This window comes from Sapajus apella, unplaced genomic scaffold (genome assembly GCF_009761245.1).
Source record: "Sapajus apella isolate SASKATOON/1434 unplaced genomic scaffold, GSC_monkey_1.0 scaffold1, whole genome shotgun sequence".
NCBI lineage: Eukaryota > Metazoa > Chordata > Mammalia > Primates > Cebidae > Sapajus > Sapajus apella.
Window position 1 is genome coordinate 52909624 of NW_022436941.1, and position 13118 is coordinate 52922741.

Here is a 13118-nt window from a genome sequence, read left to right on the forward strand (position 1 = left end):
TCCTATACTTTTTGTTATTCTATAGTCTAAAAGTATGTAATTCCTTTCCTTTAGCCTTACCAAAGTTTACTTGTAATTCTTATGCTTTAAAAGCTATAAATATATTTGAGAATCAGCACAGTAATGCCGAACAATATTGTTTTTAAACAAAGAATGTGACCATCCAAAAGAATCTCTCTAAATCACTGATTAAATCATTTGACTGAAAACACGCATCCTTTTCTGTTGTTACTGAGTCATTCACCTTTATTACACAGGTATATTTATAAATATTATATAAGAATAACTACACCATGTGGCTTCATAATAGGAATAAAGACTTACCTAAAATGGTTGACAACATTCATCTGGCTAAGAAATGAAAGTACAAAGGACCCTGGCCTCCGATCACTCTCTCTTATAAGATAACTGCCAGATTTTCCTGCTTGCCTGAGGCGTTCTTCTGCTATCGTTCTATCAAGTTTTCCATGATACCACCTAGGGGAAAAGAGAGAAGATATTACAATATAAATTGCAACTGTAAAATTTCTGTTGGTACTTGAAAACATATCACTAGGGGTTTTAAATGCCTACATGTAACTTAAACATTTATATTTTACTCTGAACCAATTATTCCAATTTTAGCTCAATTCTATTTAACCTCAGTCTCTCAAAAAATACTCATTTACTTGGTCTTTAATTTGTTCTATAAGTTCAGTACTAGTCATCTCATACATAAATTCTTCCATTTCTACCCATCTTCCTACCTCCAGGATTGCCTGCTATTCAAAATATAAAACTACGGCAACCACATCCTTACTTAGAAAAATAAAAGATGGACAAATGGAAATGATTAATTTACCAATTCTATTTTATACTAAGGAACCAAGGCTTCACCAAGCACATGGAACTTATAAACTTCTAAGTTTATAAGTTATAAACTTATAAAGTTATGTTATAAACTTTTATAAACTTATATAAAAAATGAGAATATAAAATGTTTTATTCTATTTTAGTGTTTGCGCCCTGAGACAGAAAACAGAATTCCACTGTCTAAAGGATGCTATTCTAATTTCCTATTTGAACACGGATCTGATTAATCCCTTTGGCTCTAAGATAATCTACTCCATGACTACACATGTGCACTCAACTTTCCAAACTTATCTAACAAACGTGGAAGAATAAATAGCACCTTTGTCCCTTCACCCTTCTTGCTCTCAATTTAACTGTACTCTACCTACATACTATCAAATGATCTGCTTAAGAAACTGGCTATAACTCTAGCATCATCCATGATACCAAGTATGCCTATAAAAGCTTCATGGACTGATATAAACAGAAACATACTTAGAAATATACTAGAAGTATCAAACAGGCATGGTAACAAATCTCCAAAGTAATTGTTATAAAATATTTTTACATTTTTGATAGTTTAGCCAAACTCATCCTTAGATACTTACAGCCTAATGTGAAACATTCAGAGGAATACAATAAACATTCATATTACATTGATATATTCAATTATGTAACATAATACAGTATTTCAGCTTTATCAAAGTTTATTTGTAATCATATAATAATGTAGTATGTATAATATTATATATGAGCCAGTGATAAACACAGTATGCTACTATGACTACTTTTGTAAGACTGTTGTAATAAAAGCTCGTTATTCTTGACTCCTTAATTTTTAGAAATAAAACAAAATGGCCGGGCACAGTGACTCATGCCTGTAATCCCAGCACTTTGGGAGGCTGAGGCGGGCAGATCACAAGGTCAAGAGATTGAGACCATTCTATGCAACCTGGTGAAACCCCATCTCTACTAAAAATACAAAAATTAGCTGGGAGTGGTGGCACAAGCCTATAATGCCAGGTACACAGGAGGCTGAGGCAGGAGAATCGCTTGAACCTGGGAGGCGGAGGTTGCAGTGAGCTGAGATAGCGCCACTGTACTCCAGCCTGGTGACAGAGTGAGACTGTTTCTAGAAATAAAAATAAAAATAAAACACAAACATAGAAACTTAAAACTTCTTGAAAGAATTACTTTTAGTTTTCTTCTAAAACCAACCTATGTATTTAGAGCCCTATGCATAAGACTAAAAATAATAAAAACTTATTTATAAAACATAATTGTAAACTGTCAGTATTAGAACAATCAATATTGCATTCCTCTAAAATCGTAATCTTAGTGTAGCCATTATCTTTGAGACAAATGACAATTAAATTTAACTTTCAAGAACTCAGGGACTTTTTAAATCTGAAATGAAAAGTTTACACTGGAGATCATAAAGGTCCTCTGAAGAACTATAATTTAACTACATAAGAAAATAAAATTTTGAAATTTCAGGCTATAAGGTTTAGTATAAAAATATATGGGATATCCTTAGGATATCCTTAGAATATGAAACTAGTACATCCCCCATTACTTAAAGCAGTGGAACTATCCCAGAGAACAGATTTATATATCCAACAAAGATAAGGACAATTTTAAGCAAATCTCTATTTTTGTGTACTTGCTATTTGTAAAATTTCTGTTTTGTCTTAGGTAATATCAAGATGAAAAGGTTTTATTTAATCTCCTTCATCTTTTGAATTCACCATGAAATGATACACAGAGGTCTACGAGGCATTACACAATTACTACTTTATAATAGATATCTGACTTAGGATTTTAATTGATACATGTTTATTTGTGGTTTCTAGTTGTTTTTGTTTTGCATTTTTAAGATGGGGGTCTCACTCTGTTGCCCAGGCTGGAGTGCACTGGTACGATCTCAGCTCACTGCAACTTCTACCTTCCGGGCAGAAGCCATTCTCCTACCACAGCCTCCCAAGTAGCTGAGACTGCAGACACATGCTACCATGCCCAGCTAATTTTTTTTTTTTTAATTTTTTGTAGAGAACAGGGTGTTGCCATGTTGCCCAGGCTGGTCTCAAATTCCTTGACTCAAGTGATGTGCCCACATCAGCCTTCCAAAGTGTTGGGATTACAGGTGTAATCTATGACACCGAGTCAGTTTTTTACATCTATGTACTTTCCCTAAGATCTGAGCATTAAAATGGGTAGGTCAGTTCTGGAGAAAGACATTAATCTAAGTAAGTAACTGTTTCCAACACAATAGTAATTTCTTTTCATGTCAAAAGTTCATAAGCTTCAAACACACAGAGCAAAACATGTCAATTCTTGATTATGACTATAAACTACAATTAAATTATCCAGCTATCAGCTTGTAAATATTTATGTAGTTGATTTGATCCTTAAAAAATGTTAAACCATTTCAACTGTAACAAACCTCTGGCCCAGCCAGAAATTCTGATATGTGAAAACAGTTTAGGCTGATAGAACTCAAAGAAGGATGGTTATGCTGACACTCCCTGAGCTTGTTCAAAAGAGACAAAGCATACTAACAGAAGACCAAGACTTACCAGAAACCCAAGAAACCTCCAATCTATGGTGATGCCACCCTAAACATACCCAGTTATGGCCAAGTGTTTACGTTCTGTATGTCGTTACCATCACTTGTAAGTTAGGAAAATTAATTTCGATCTTAACCTCAGAATAAAATTAAGTACTTGTCCTAAATTTCTATAAAGAAAAATACAAAAATGAAAAATACTACATAGGCTTTACAGTAGAATGGTTAAGAGAAAAGTCTCTAGAGTCACTGTTTTTGAATCCCAGCTCTACAACCTAGCTGTGCAAATGTAGGCAGATTACTTTATCTCTGAGCCTCAGTTTCCTCATCTATAAAAGGAAGACAATAGCGTCTATCTCACAGAATGTTGGCTTAATATTATTAAATGAGCTAACATGTATAAATTTGCTTAGAAGAGTACCTAATAGATAGCAAGAACTCAGTAAATATTAGCTTGATTATTATCAAACGATCACAGAGGAGCAGAGGATACTCAAAGGCTATAGGACTTCTTCAATAAAATGATCCAATTTTATGACTGTTGCATAATGGGTGATCAATCTGTGAATGATCTTAGTCTCAATTACCTATATTCCAGTCTTGTTTACTTTCCATCCAATTTGGGGAAGAGAAAAGAAGAACATAATCATTCTTTTTCTACTAAGGTATTAATTTTAGGAGGAAATTTTCTCGAAACTCTTATTGAACATTATAGATTATACAGATCAATGCGGGCTGCAGACGCCATAGTATTAATTAACTAGAAATTCTTACATTTCACCTGGCAACTCTAGAAGGAAACTCTCAAAGAGCCCCCATTCTTTTCCCAATGTGCATATATTTTGGAGGTTGTGTTACAGTATAAAGGACAGTATGTATTTGAGATACTGTGACTTAAAACTGCTTAATATAACACGTTAATAATAAAGCATTTAACGTTCTCCTATTTTAAAAGTAAATTTCCCTGTCTCCTCTTCTTTGCCTGTCTATGGAAGATGGGAAAAGGAACAGCAGCAGGAAATTCAAGAAGTACATACATGTCTTCATAGCTAGCTTTGTAAATTTTTGTTGAGAAATCTTACAGGCAGATATGGAACCCCTTGATTTCATTTTTTTTAGAACTACAAATCAATTTATATACAGTATCAAACATCTAAGATAAAATCACATGTTAAATAAGTGAACAAAAAAAAGTTACAGAAATCACTCTATTTTAAATTTGGAATTACATGAACATTTTTTATAAATGTGTGCTGTGGCTAGGCACGGTGGCTCACGCCTTTATATTCCAGCACTTTGGGAGGCTGGGGCAGGGACTGCTTGAACCCACGAGTTCATGACCAGCCTGGGCAACATGGCAAAATCCCGCCTCCACAAAAAATACCAAAATTAGCCAGGCATGGTGGCACATGCCTATGGTCCCAGCTACTCGAGATGCTAAGATGGGAGGATGGCTTGAGCCCAGGAAGTCAAGGCTGCAGTGAGCCGAGATCGTGCCACTGCACTCCAGACTGGGCAACAGAGCGAGAGACCCTGTCTCAAGGGGGAAAAAATATGCTGCATATTGCTGAACACCTTTGAGGAGCCTTAGAGGAGTCTTTGTGTTTTTTAGTCTATTTCACTTGATCAGAGAAAAATACGGAAATCTGTGCCATGAAAAAATATCCTACTGTGAATAGACAGGCATTTCATTGAAACTGTACAATTATTTACAACTAACTTTATAATCCCAAATGAAAACTGTCTACTACACAAAAGAAAACCATTAAAACAGTGCTAACATAAACAGACTTCCTTTTAGAAAAAGAAAACTAAATTGAAGTTACCAGCAGATCACTTTTAGTTTCCACTGTGTTCTTCCTTTTGGTTATATCACCGACAGGCACCAAAGTTGTTACAGAGAAACATACGTACAGAAATCCAATTGCCGAAAAATATTTTGTCATCTCAATCACTTGGGACTCTGTGTGCCTGATCATATTACAAACTTCTGAAGTTATTCTATAAGTCTCAAAATGCTAATCTGACTTTCTTACACATGCTTGTGTCTTCTAAAACTAAATTGGTGATTTCAGGTTGGTATGAATTTGCTAAAACATAAAAATCGTCTAACGTTCCCATATTTATTTGTAACAAATACAATTCTTACTGTCTGTGATATGGTTTGGCTGTGTCCCTACCCAAATCTCATCTTGAATTCTGGTTCCCATAATCCCCACATGTTGTGGGAGGGATCTGGTGGGAGGTAACTGAATTATAGAGGCAGTTACCCCCATGCTGCTGTTCTTGTGAAAGTGAGTGAGTTCTCATGAGATCTGAGGGTTTTATAAGGGGCTTTTCCCCCTTTTCCTCAGTGCTTCTCCTTGATGACACCATGTGATAGAAGGGCATGTTTGCTTCCCCTTCTGCCATGATTTTAGGTTTCCTGAGCCCTTCCCAGTCCTGCGGAACTCTTTTAATTAAACCTCTTTCCTTTATAATGTGAATCAATTAAACCTCTTTCCTTTATAAATGACCCCATCTCAGATTTGTCTTTTTAGCATCATGAGAATGGACTAATATAGTCTGAGCTAAAGGTTAAAAAATAAAAGCAACTGATTTCTTAAAGTGACGAGGAAAGTAAAGAAAATTCACTGCATACTAAGTGACTTTACTTGGCCTTCTTTCAAATCACTATGAGAGAGACTAACATTGGATCACTGGTAAATTCATTTGAACAACCACTGGGCTAAGCAAAACAGGTGTAGTACTCCTTAGACCAACTATGCACCACTTCAACTTGGGAAAGGAAGAGGGCATGTTTATATTAGCTATTCTTGGGTATATTTGTATAGACCCAGATATCTAGCGTGTCTACATATGTGTGTGTGCACATGCATGCGTGTATGTATTTATCTCAAATCAAGTTAGTTTAAAGTAAAGGCAGAAATGTTGTTTCCTTTTCAACAGGTAACGTATTTATAGACTCCAAAAGAGGTTTTAGTTTTGAGAGTATTTCTAAAGAAACAGCACTATCATACATTCTGTCCATCCAAAATTAACTAAAAGACTAATATACCAAAGGTGAGAATACAAAAGTTTACACTGAAATGCAATCAACCATGACTGTGTAGTTTTTACTACCTTTAACTCCCATCACCCTAGTGAACAGATAACAAAGAGAAGCAAAGCCACACACCTCTCCAAGAAATGTTATGTGCTAATCAAATGTTGAAAAGAGAGGAGGAAAAGGGAGGGAAGGCTAGCACAATACCTACCAGCAGGCAGCTAATATCAATTCCTACAGCACATTTCCATCTCTTGTATCTGTGTACTTTAAATTCTCAAAACAATCTCAATTCTTATAGTTGGGTTTTTCTTAGATCTTCAACAATTACAATAGCATACCACGCTGAACATGAAGACAAGAAATCACTATATCCCAAGGTTAAAAGTAAACTTTAGTCTAACATTGTCTCTTATTTAGTTCATCTCCAACAAACTATGTGCCAAGCATTGTGCTACATGGTAGAAATATAAAAGTAAACACCACAGAACACTATGACATGAAGGTTTAGGATCTAGGGGAGAAGACAGACAAATCAAGCAACTGTAATCTGGTATAGTAAGTACTGAGATACACAGGGACACAAAAAAAAAATACCTGTTTTAGTCTTAGAATTTTAGTATAAATTTCCTGAAAGAACTAATGGCTAAACTGAAACCTAAAAGATGAATGGCAGCTGATATGGAAAAAGTGAGGGACTGAGAAGGAAGGTGAGAAAAATGTTACAAGCAAATGGAAAAAGCACAGGCCAAAAAAAAAAAAAAAAAAAAAAAAAGTGGCATATCAAAAGATATGTGACCATAAGAATACCTTAAACATTCTTTACAATATACTTTACAAATCTAATTCCCACCAAACAAAAGTAAAGAATATAAGCTTATATATAGACAATGTTAACTTACTTGCTGAATACAGACATATAACCTTATGAAATTTCTTTCAGTTCCCCAAACCAAAATATGCCTCAAAGAACATTTTAAAAGTTCAAAATATTCTCAGATCTGTCCTTTCATCCAGTCTCAGCAATAACCCTATGAGCACAAGGCAGGGGAACGGGCATTATCCACTCTGTCCCTCAAAAGTTCTCCACAATATGTCCATTATTCTCCTGCATGTACGCTTACATCCTAAATAAGTTACAATTTTTCATTCAACAAAGATTTTTGTTAAGCTCCTATTATGTGTTAGGTAATGTTTTAGGCATTAGGTTTCTCCCTTTGTGCTTTCTCAAGGTGTTCCTCCTATGTAACTTTAAAAAAAAAAACAAGGGTGAAATATTACACAATTTATACAAAGGTCATCCTAAAACGAAGGCATTTTCTACACACTTTTCCTCAGGATTTTACATTTCTGTATTTATTCGTACTCATGGAAATATCAGTTATCAGTCGGCTCAAACTATAACCTCTATTGAGAGTGATCGCCAAATTTCCCTCTCTAAATCTAACTTCCTTCCTAAACTCTAGGCTTAAATTAACAAAGCCCCCCCAAGAATCTTCATCTTAAGGTGAACATATCAAAATCTTTCAAAATTAGCAAATACCTCTACACACACACACACACACACACACACAAACTCTCACTCACTCCTCTTTATTAACGACACCAACATCCTTCCTAGTGTCCAGACCTGAAACTTCAAAAGCAACTTTGATTCCTTCTTGCAGTGTTACTTTATTTATGTGTTTGTGTTTAGCATCTGTATTTTAAAAAATAGGTTTTGATCCACAGTTCCTGGCTTATAACTCCCATAGCCCTTTGTCTTAGTCTCTTTGCATTGCTATAAAGGAATACATGAAACTGGGTAATTTATAAAGAAAAGTGGTTTATTTTGGCTCGTGATTCTGCAGGACTACAGAGGAAGCATGGTGCTGGAATCTGCATTTAGTGAGGCCTCAGGAAGCTTTTACTCATGGCAGAAGGCAAAGGGAGAGCTAGCACATCACATAACCAAAGAGAGTAAGAAAAGAGAGGAGGAGCCAGGCTCCTTTAAACGAGTGGTCCCCAACCTCTGGCACCAGGGACTGATTTAGTGGAAGACAATTTTTCCACAGAGAGGGATCAGCAGAGATGATTTCAGGATGAAACTGTTTCACCTCAGATCATTAGGCATTCAATTCTCATAAGGATTGCACAACCTACTCTTACATGAGGAGTTCAAAATAGGTTTTGCACTCTTTTGAGAATCTAATGCTGCTCCTAACAGAAGGTGGAGCTCAGGCAGTAATGCTCACTTGCCTGCCTGCGTGCGGCTCACCTCCTGCTGTGTGACCCAGTTCCTAACAGGCCATAGACAAGTACTAATCCATGGAGTAGGGGTTGGGCACCACATATTTAAACAGCCAGCTCTCACCTGAACTCATTACCACAGGAAGGGCACTAAACCATTCATGAGGAATCCACCTCCATGATCCAAATACCTCCCACCAGGCCCCACTTCCAACACTGGAGTTCTCATTAAATATGAGATTTGGAGGGAACACACATTGAAACCACATCACCCTTGTTACAGTCTTTTATTATAACGTTCAGTGTGTTAGGCCTCAGAAAACAACCTTCTCCTGCCCTTCTTTCACCTGCACCAAGGCAGGACTCTAATTTTCCTCCACTTTTCCAATAGTGGGTTTAAGGCTCTCACTTCAGAGAATATCCTGTGGGGACCTTCCTATTGGGGAAAGTGCTGATGTCATAAAAATTCTGTAAAAAAACTAAAGGACTGGCTTCACAGCTGAACAAGTGAAGGTGAACAGAAAGGTGAACAAGAACTCACCCATTTGCTGAGACAGTAACACACCTAGCTTCACGGACACAGAAGCATTTGGGACCCTCCTGCATTTGGGACCCTTCCAGACCTTGCCCTATGGCGTCCAGACCTTGCCATCTGGCTGTTTACTTGTATCCTTTAACAGATCTTTTTCATAATAAACCAGTAAATGTGTTTCCCTGAGTTCTGTGAGAAGCTCTAGTAAATTAATCGAACCCAAAGAGCGGGTTGTAGGAACCCCAACTTGAAGGCATCTGGTAGAAGTTCTAGAGATATAGACTTACAATCAGTGGGAAGGAGGGCCCAGTCCCCAAGAGTGGGCCACCAAAACTGGGCACTCAGCCGTTGGGATCGGACATTATCTCTGGACAGTGCTAGAAATGAACTGGAGGCCAACCAGCTGATGTTCACTGTAAAACTGATTGCTTATTTGCCAGGGAGAAATACCCTGTATTTAGACACAGACGACTTCTCTGTTGATTATGGTGTGTAACGCACAGGAAAAACAATTTGAGTTTTTCCTAAACACTTCTTATCTTCCCAGCCATAAAGCTACTGCCAACTTGCACACCACACCTCCATTATCACTGAAATTATTCTCCAGTTTTCCATTCCTGTATTCATTACCACCCTCTTCATATCATACTGCTCCAACCCTTCCTACAACTAGGGAAAGATTCATCTCCCTAACAGTTCTTTCTTCCTAAACCACAGGCTTAATCATTTCACCCTAATAACTCATAAGTCTGCAAATGGCAATTCAATAACAAATAAAGCACAAATTATTCACCATGGCATTGAAAGGCCATGATGAGAGGCTCCAGCCTCCCTTCCAGCCAAATCAGACTATATGTAACTCTACAAATACTACCTCTTGTTTCACCATGTCTTCTCACAATACATTCATCGTTCAATTTCTCCTTTCAAAACACTATTATATGTTGAGTTCCAAGGAAAAGTATACTTGCATAAAGCCATTTTTAATCCACTTTAACTGAATACATGACCTCCCTCTGATATGGTTTGGCTCTGTATCCTCACCCAATCTCATGTTGAACTGTTACTCCCAGTGTTGGGGGAGGACCTGGTGGGAAGCGACTGAATCACAGAGGCAAATTTCCCCTTGCTATTCTTGTGATAGTAAATTCCCACAAGATCTGATGGCTTAAAAGTGTGCGGCACTTCCCCCTTCCCACTCTCTCTCCTGTTACCATGTGAAGATGTTATTGCTTCCCTGTTGCCTTCTGCCATGATTGTAAGTTTTCTGAGGCCTCTCCACTCATGCCTCCTGTATAGCCTAAAGAACTGTGAGTCAATTAAACCTCTTTTCTTCATAAATTACCCAATCGGATAGTTCTTTGTAGCAGTGTGAGAATAGGGTAATACAAAAAACCAGTACCAGAGAAGTGTGGCACTGGTATAAAGATACCTCAAAATGTGGAAGCAACTTTGGAACTGGGTAATAGTCAGAAGCTGGAACAGTTTGGAGGCATCAGAAGATAAGAACATGCGGGAAAGTTTTGAACTTCCTAGAGACTTGCTGAATAGTTGTAACCAAAATGCTGATAGTGATATTGGTAGTGAAATCCAGGCTGATGTGGTCTCAGATGGAGATGAGGAACTTATTGGGAACTGGAGTAAAGGTCACTCTTGCTATGCTTTAACAGCGACTGGCAGCTTTGTGCCCCTGCCCTAGAGATGTGTGTAACTTTGAACTTGAGAGAGATGACTTAGGGTATCCGGCAGAAGCAATTTCTAAGCAGCAAAGCATTCAAGATGTGACCTGGTTTTTTTCTAAAACTGTATGCTCATATGCATGAAGAAAGAGATGGTGTGAAATTGGAACTTATATTTAAAAGGGAAGCAGAACATATAAATTTGGAAATTTTGCAGGTTGACCATGTGATAGAAAAGACAAACCCATTTTCTGGGGAGAAATTCAAACCATGTGCAGAAATTTACATAAGTGACAAGAAGCCAATGCAAATAGGCAAGACAGTGGGGAAAATGTCTCCCAGGTCATATCAGAGATCTTCACGGCAGCCCCTCCAGTACAGGCCTGGAGGTCTAAGAGGGAAAAATGGTTTCATGGACCAGTACCAAGGCCCCACTACTAAGTGCAGCCTTGGGACGTGGTGCCCTGTCCCCCAGCCGCTCCAGCTCCAGCTCCAGCTGCGGCTGTGGCTAAAAGGGGCCAATATACAACTCGGGACATGGCTTCAGAGGGTGCTAGCTACAAGCCTTGGTGGATTCCACGTGGTGTTGGGTCTGTGAGTACAAAGAAGGCAGAAGTTGAGGTTTGGGAGCCTCCACCTTGATTTCAGAGGATATATGGAAATGCCTGGATGTCTAGGCAAAAGTCTGCTGTGGGGGCAGAGCACTCATATAGAACCTCTACTAGGGAAGTGCAGAGTGGAAAAATGTGGGATTGGGGCCCCCATAGAGGGTCCCCATAAGGGCACTGCCTAATGGAGCTGTGAGAAGAGGGCTATCATCCTCTATACCCCAGAAGGGTAGATCCACTGACAGCTTGCACGTGTGCCTGCAAAAGTCACAGGCACTCGATGCCAGCCTGTGAAAGCAGCTGTGGGGGCTGTATCCTGCAGAGCCATGGGGCAGAGTTGCTGTAGGCCTTAGGAGGCAACCCCTTGCATCAGCATGTCCTGGATGTGAGACATGGAATCAAAGGAGATTGTTTTGGAGTTTTAAGATTTCATTACTTTCTGGCTGGGTTTCAGACTTGCATGGGGCCTATAGCCCCTTTGTTTTGGCTATTTCTCCCATTTGGAACAGCAGCATTTACCCAATGCCTATACTTTCATTGTACCTTTGAAGAAACTAACTTGTTTTTAATTTTACATGCTCATAAGTAGAAGGGACTTGCCTTGTCTCAGATGAGACTCTGGACTTTTGAGTTAATGCTGGAATGAGTTAAGACTTTGGGGGACTGTTGGGAAGGAATGACTGTGTCTTGACATGTGAGAATAATATGAGATTTGGGAGAGGCTGGGGCAAATGATATGGTGTGGCTCTGTGTCCCCACCCAAATCTCAGGTTGAATTGTATAATTCCCTGTGTTGGGGAGGGGGTCCTGTAGGAGGTGATTGGTTCATGGGAGCAAATTTCCCCTTGCTGCTCTCATGATAGTGAGTTCTCACGAGATCTGATGGTTTAAAAATGTGTGGCACATTCCCCTTCACATGCTGTCTCTCCTGTCACCATGTGAAGATGTGCTTGCTTCCCCTTTGCCTTCTGCCATAACTGTAAGATTCCTGAGGCCTCCCCAGCCAAGCTTCCTGTACAGCCTGCAGAAGTGAATCAACTAAACATCATTTCTTTATAAACTACCCAGTCGCAGGTAGTTATTTAGATTAGGGTGAAGACAAACTAATACAGCCTCCTTTAAACTCCTCTGCATTTAGACATCAATCTTCCTCTATCTCATTGTACTTTTTTCCATGTTCCCTATTCTAGGCCATAAACTCCTCCTCTAACAGGCCAAATTTTGCTGATTTTTATATCCCCTATAGCATTCTTAGTACAGTGCTTTGCATACAGTAGAAGTCCACAAATGTTTGTGGGGGTTATAATAAAAAGCTCAGGCAGAACTGTTCTCTGGATTTCTATATATGAAAGCACCCTTCAAAATGCCAAGAAAACATATTAGCCCAGGAATGAATCTCAACCTTATATCATTACTCTTAATCTAATGGTAGTAACATTACTCTAAACATCCTTTTAAAAACTGTTTCATTACAACTATCTATTATAAAGGGGGGATATTTGACAAAGCAATGCTCTAAAATAAATGAGAAAAACAGCCGGGCACAGTGGCTCAAGCCTATAATCCTAGAACTTTGAAAGACTGAGGCAGGCAGACTGAGCTCAGGACTTCAAGACCACCCTGGACA

At 38.4% G+C, this 13118-nt stretch overlaps 1 protein-coding gene across 2 annotated transcripts in view; it reads right to left on the minus strand.

The window, feature by feature from the left end:
- The window catches only part of RASA1 (RAS p21 protein activator 1), a 114510-nt gene that overhangs the window by 57861 nt on the left and 43531 nt on the right, over nucleotides 1–13118 (minus strand). For both annotated transcript variants that reach the window (XM_032276581.1, XM_032276589.1), the window contains exon 2: nucleotides 325–477. In XM_032276581.1, the coding sequence (XP_032132472.1) occupies nucleotides 325–477 (153 nt within the window). The remainder of the gene's footprint in view (nucleotides 1–324; nucleotides 478–13118) is intronic.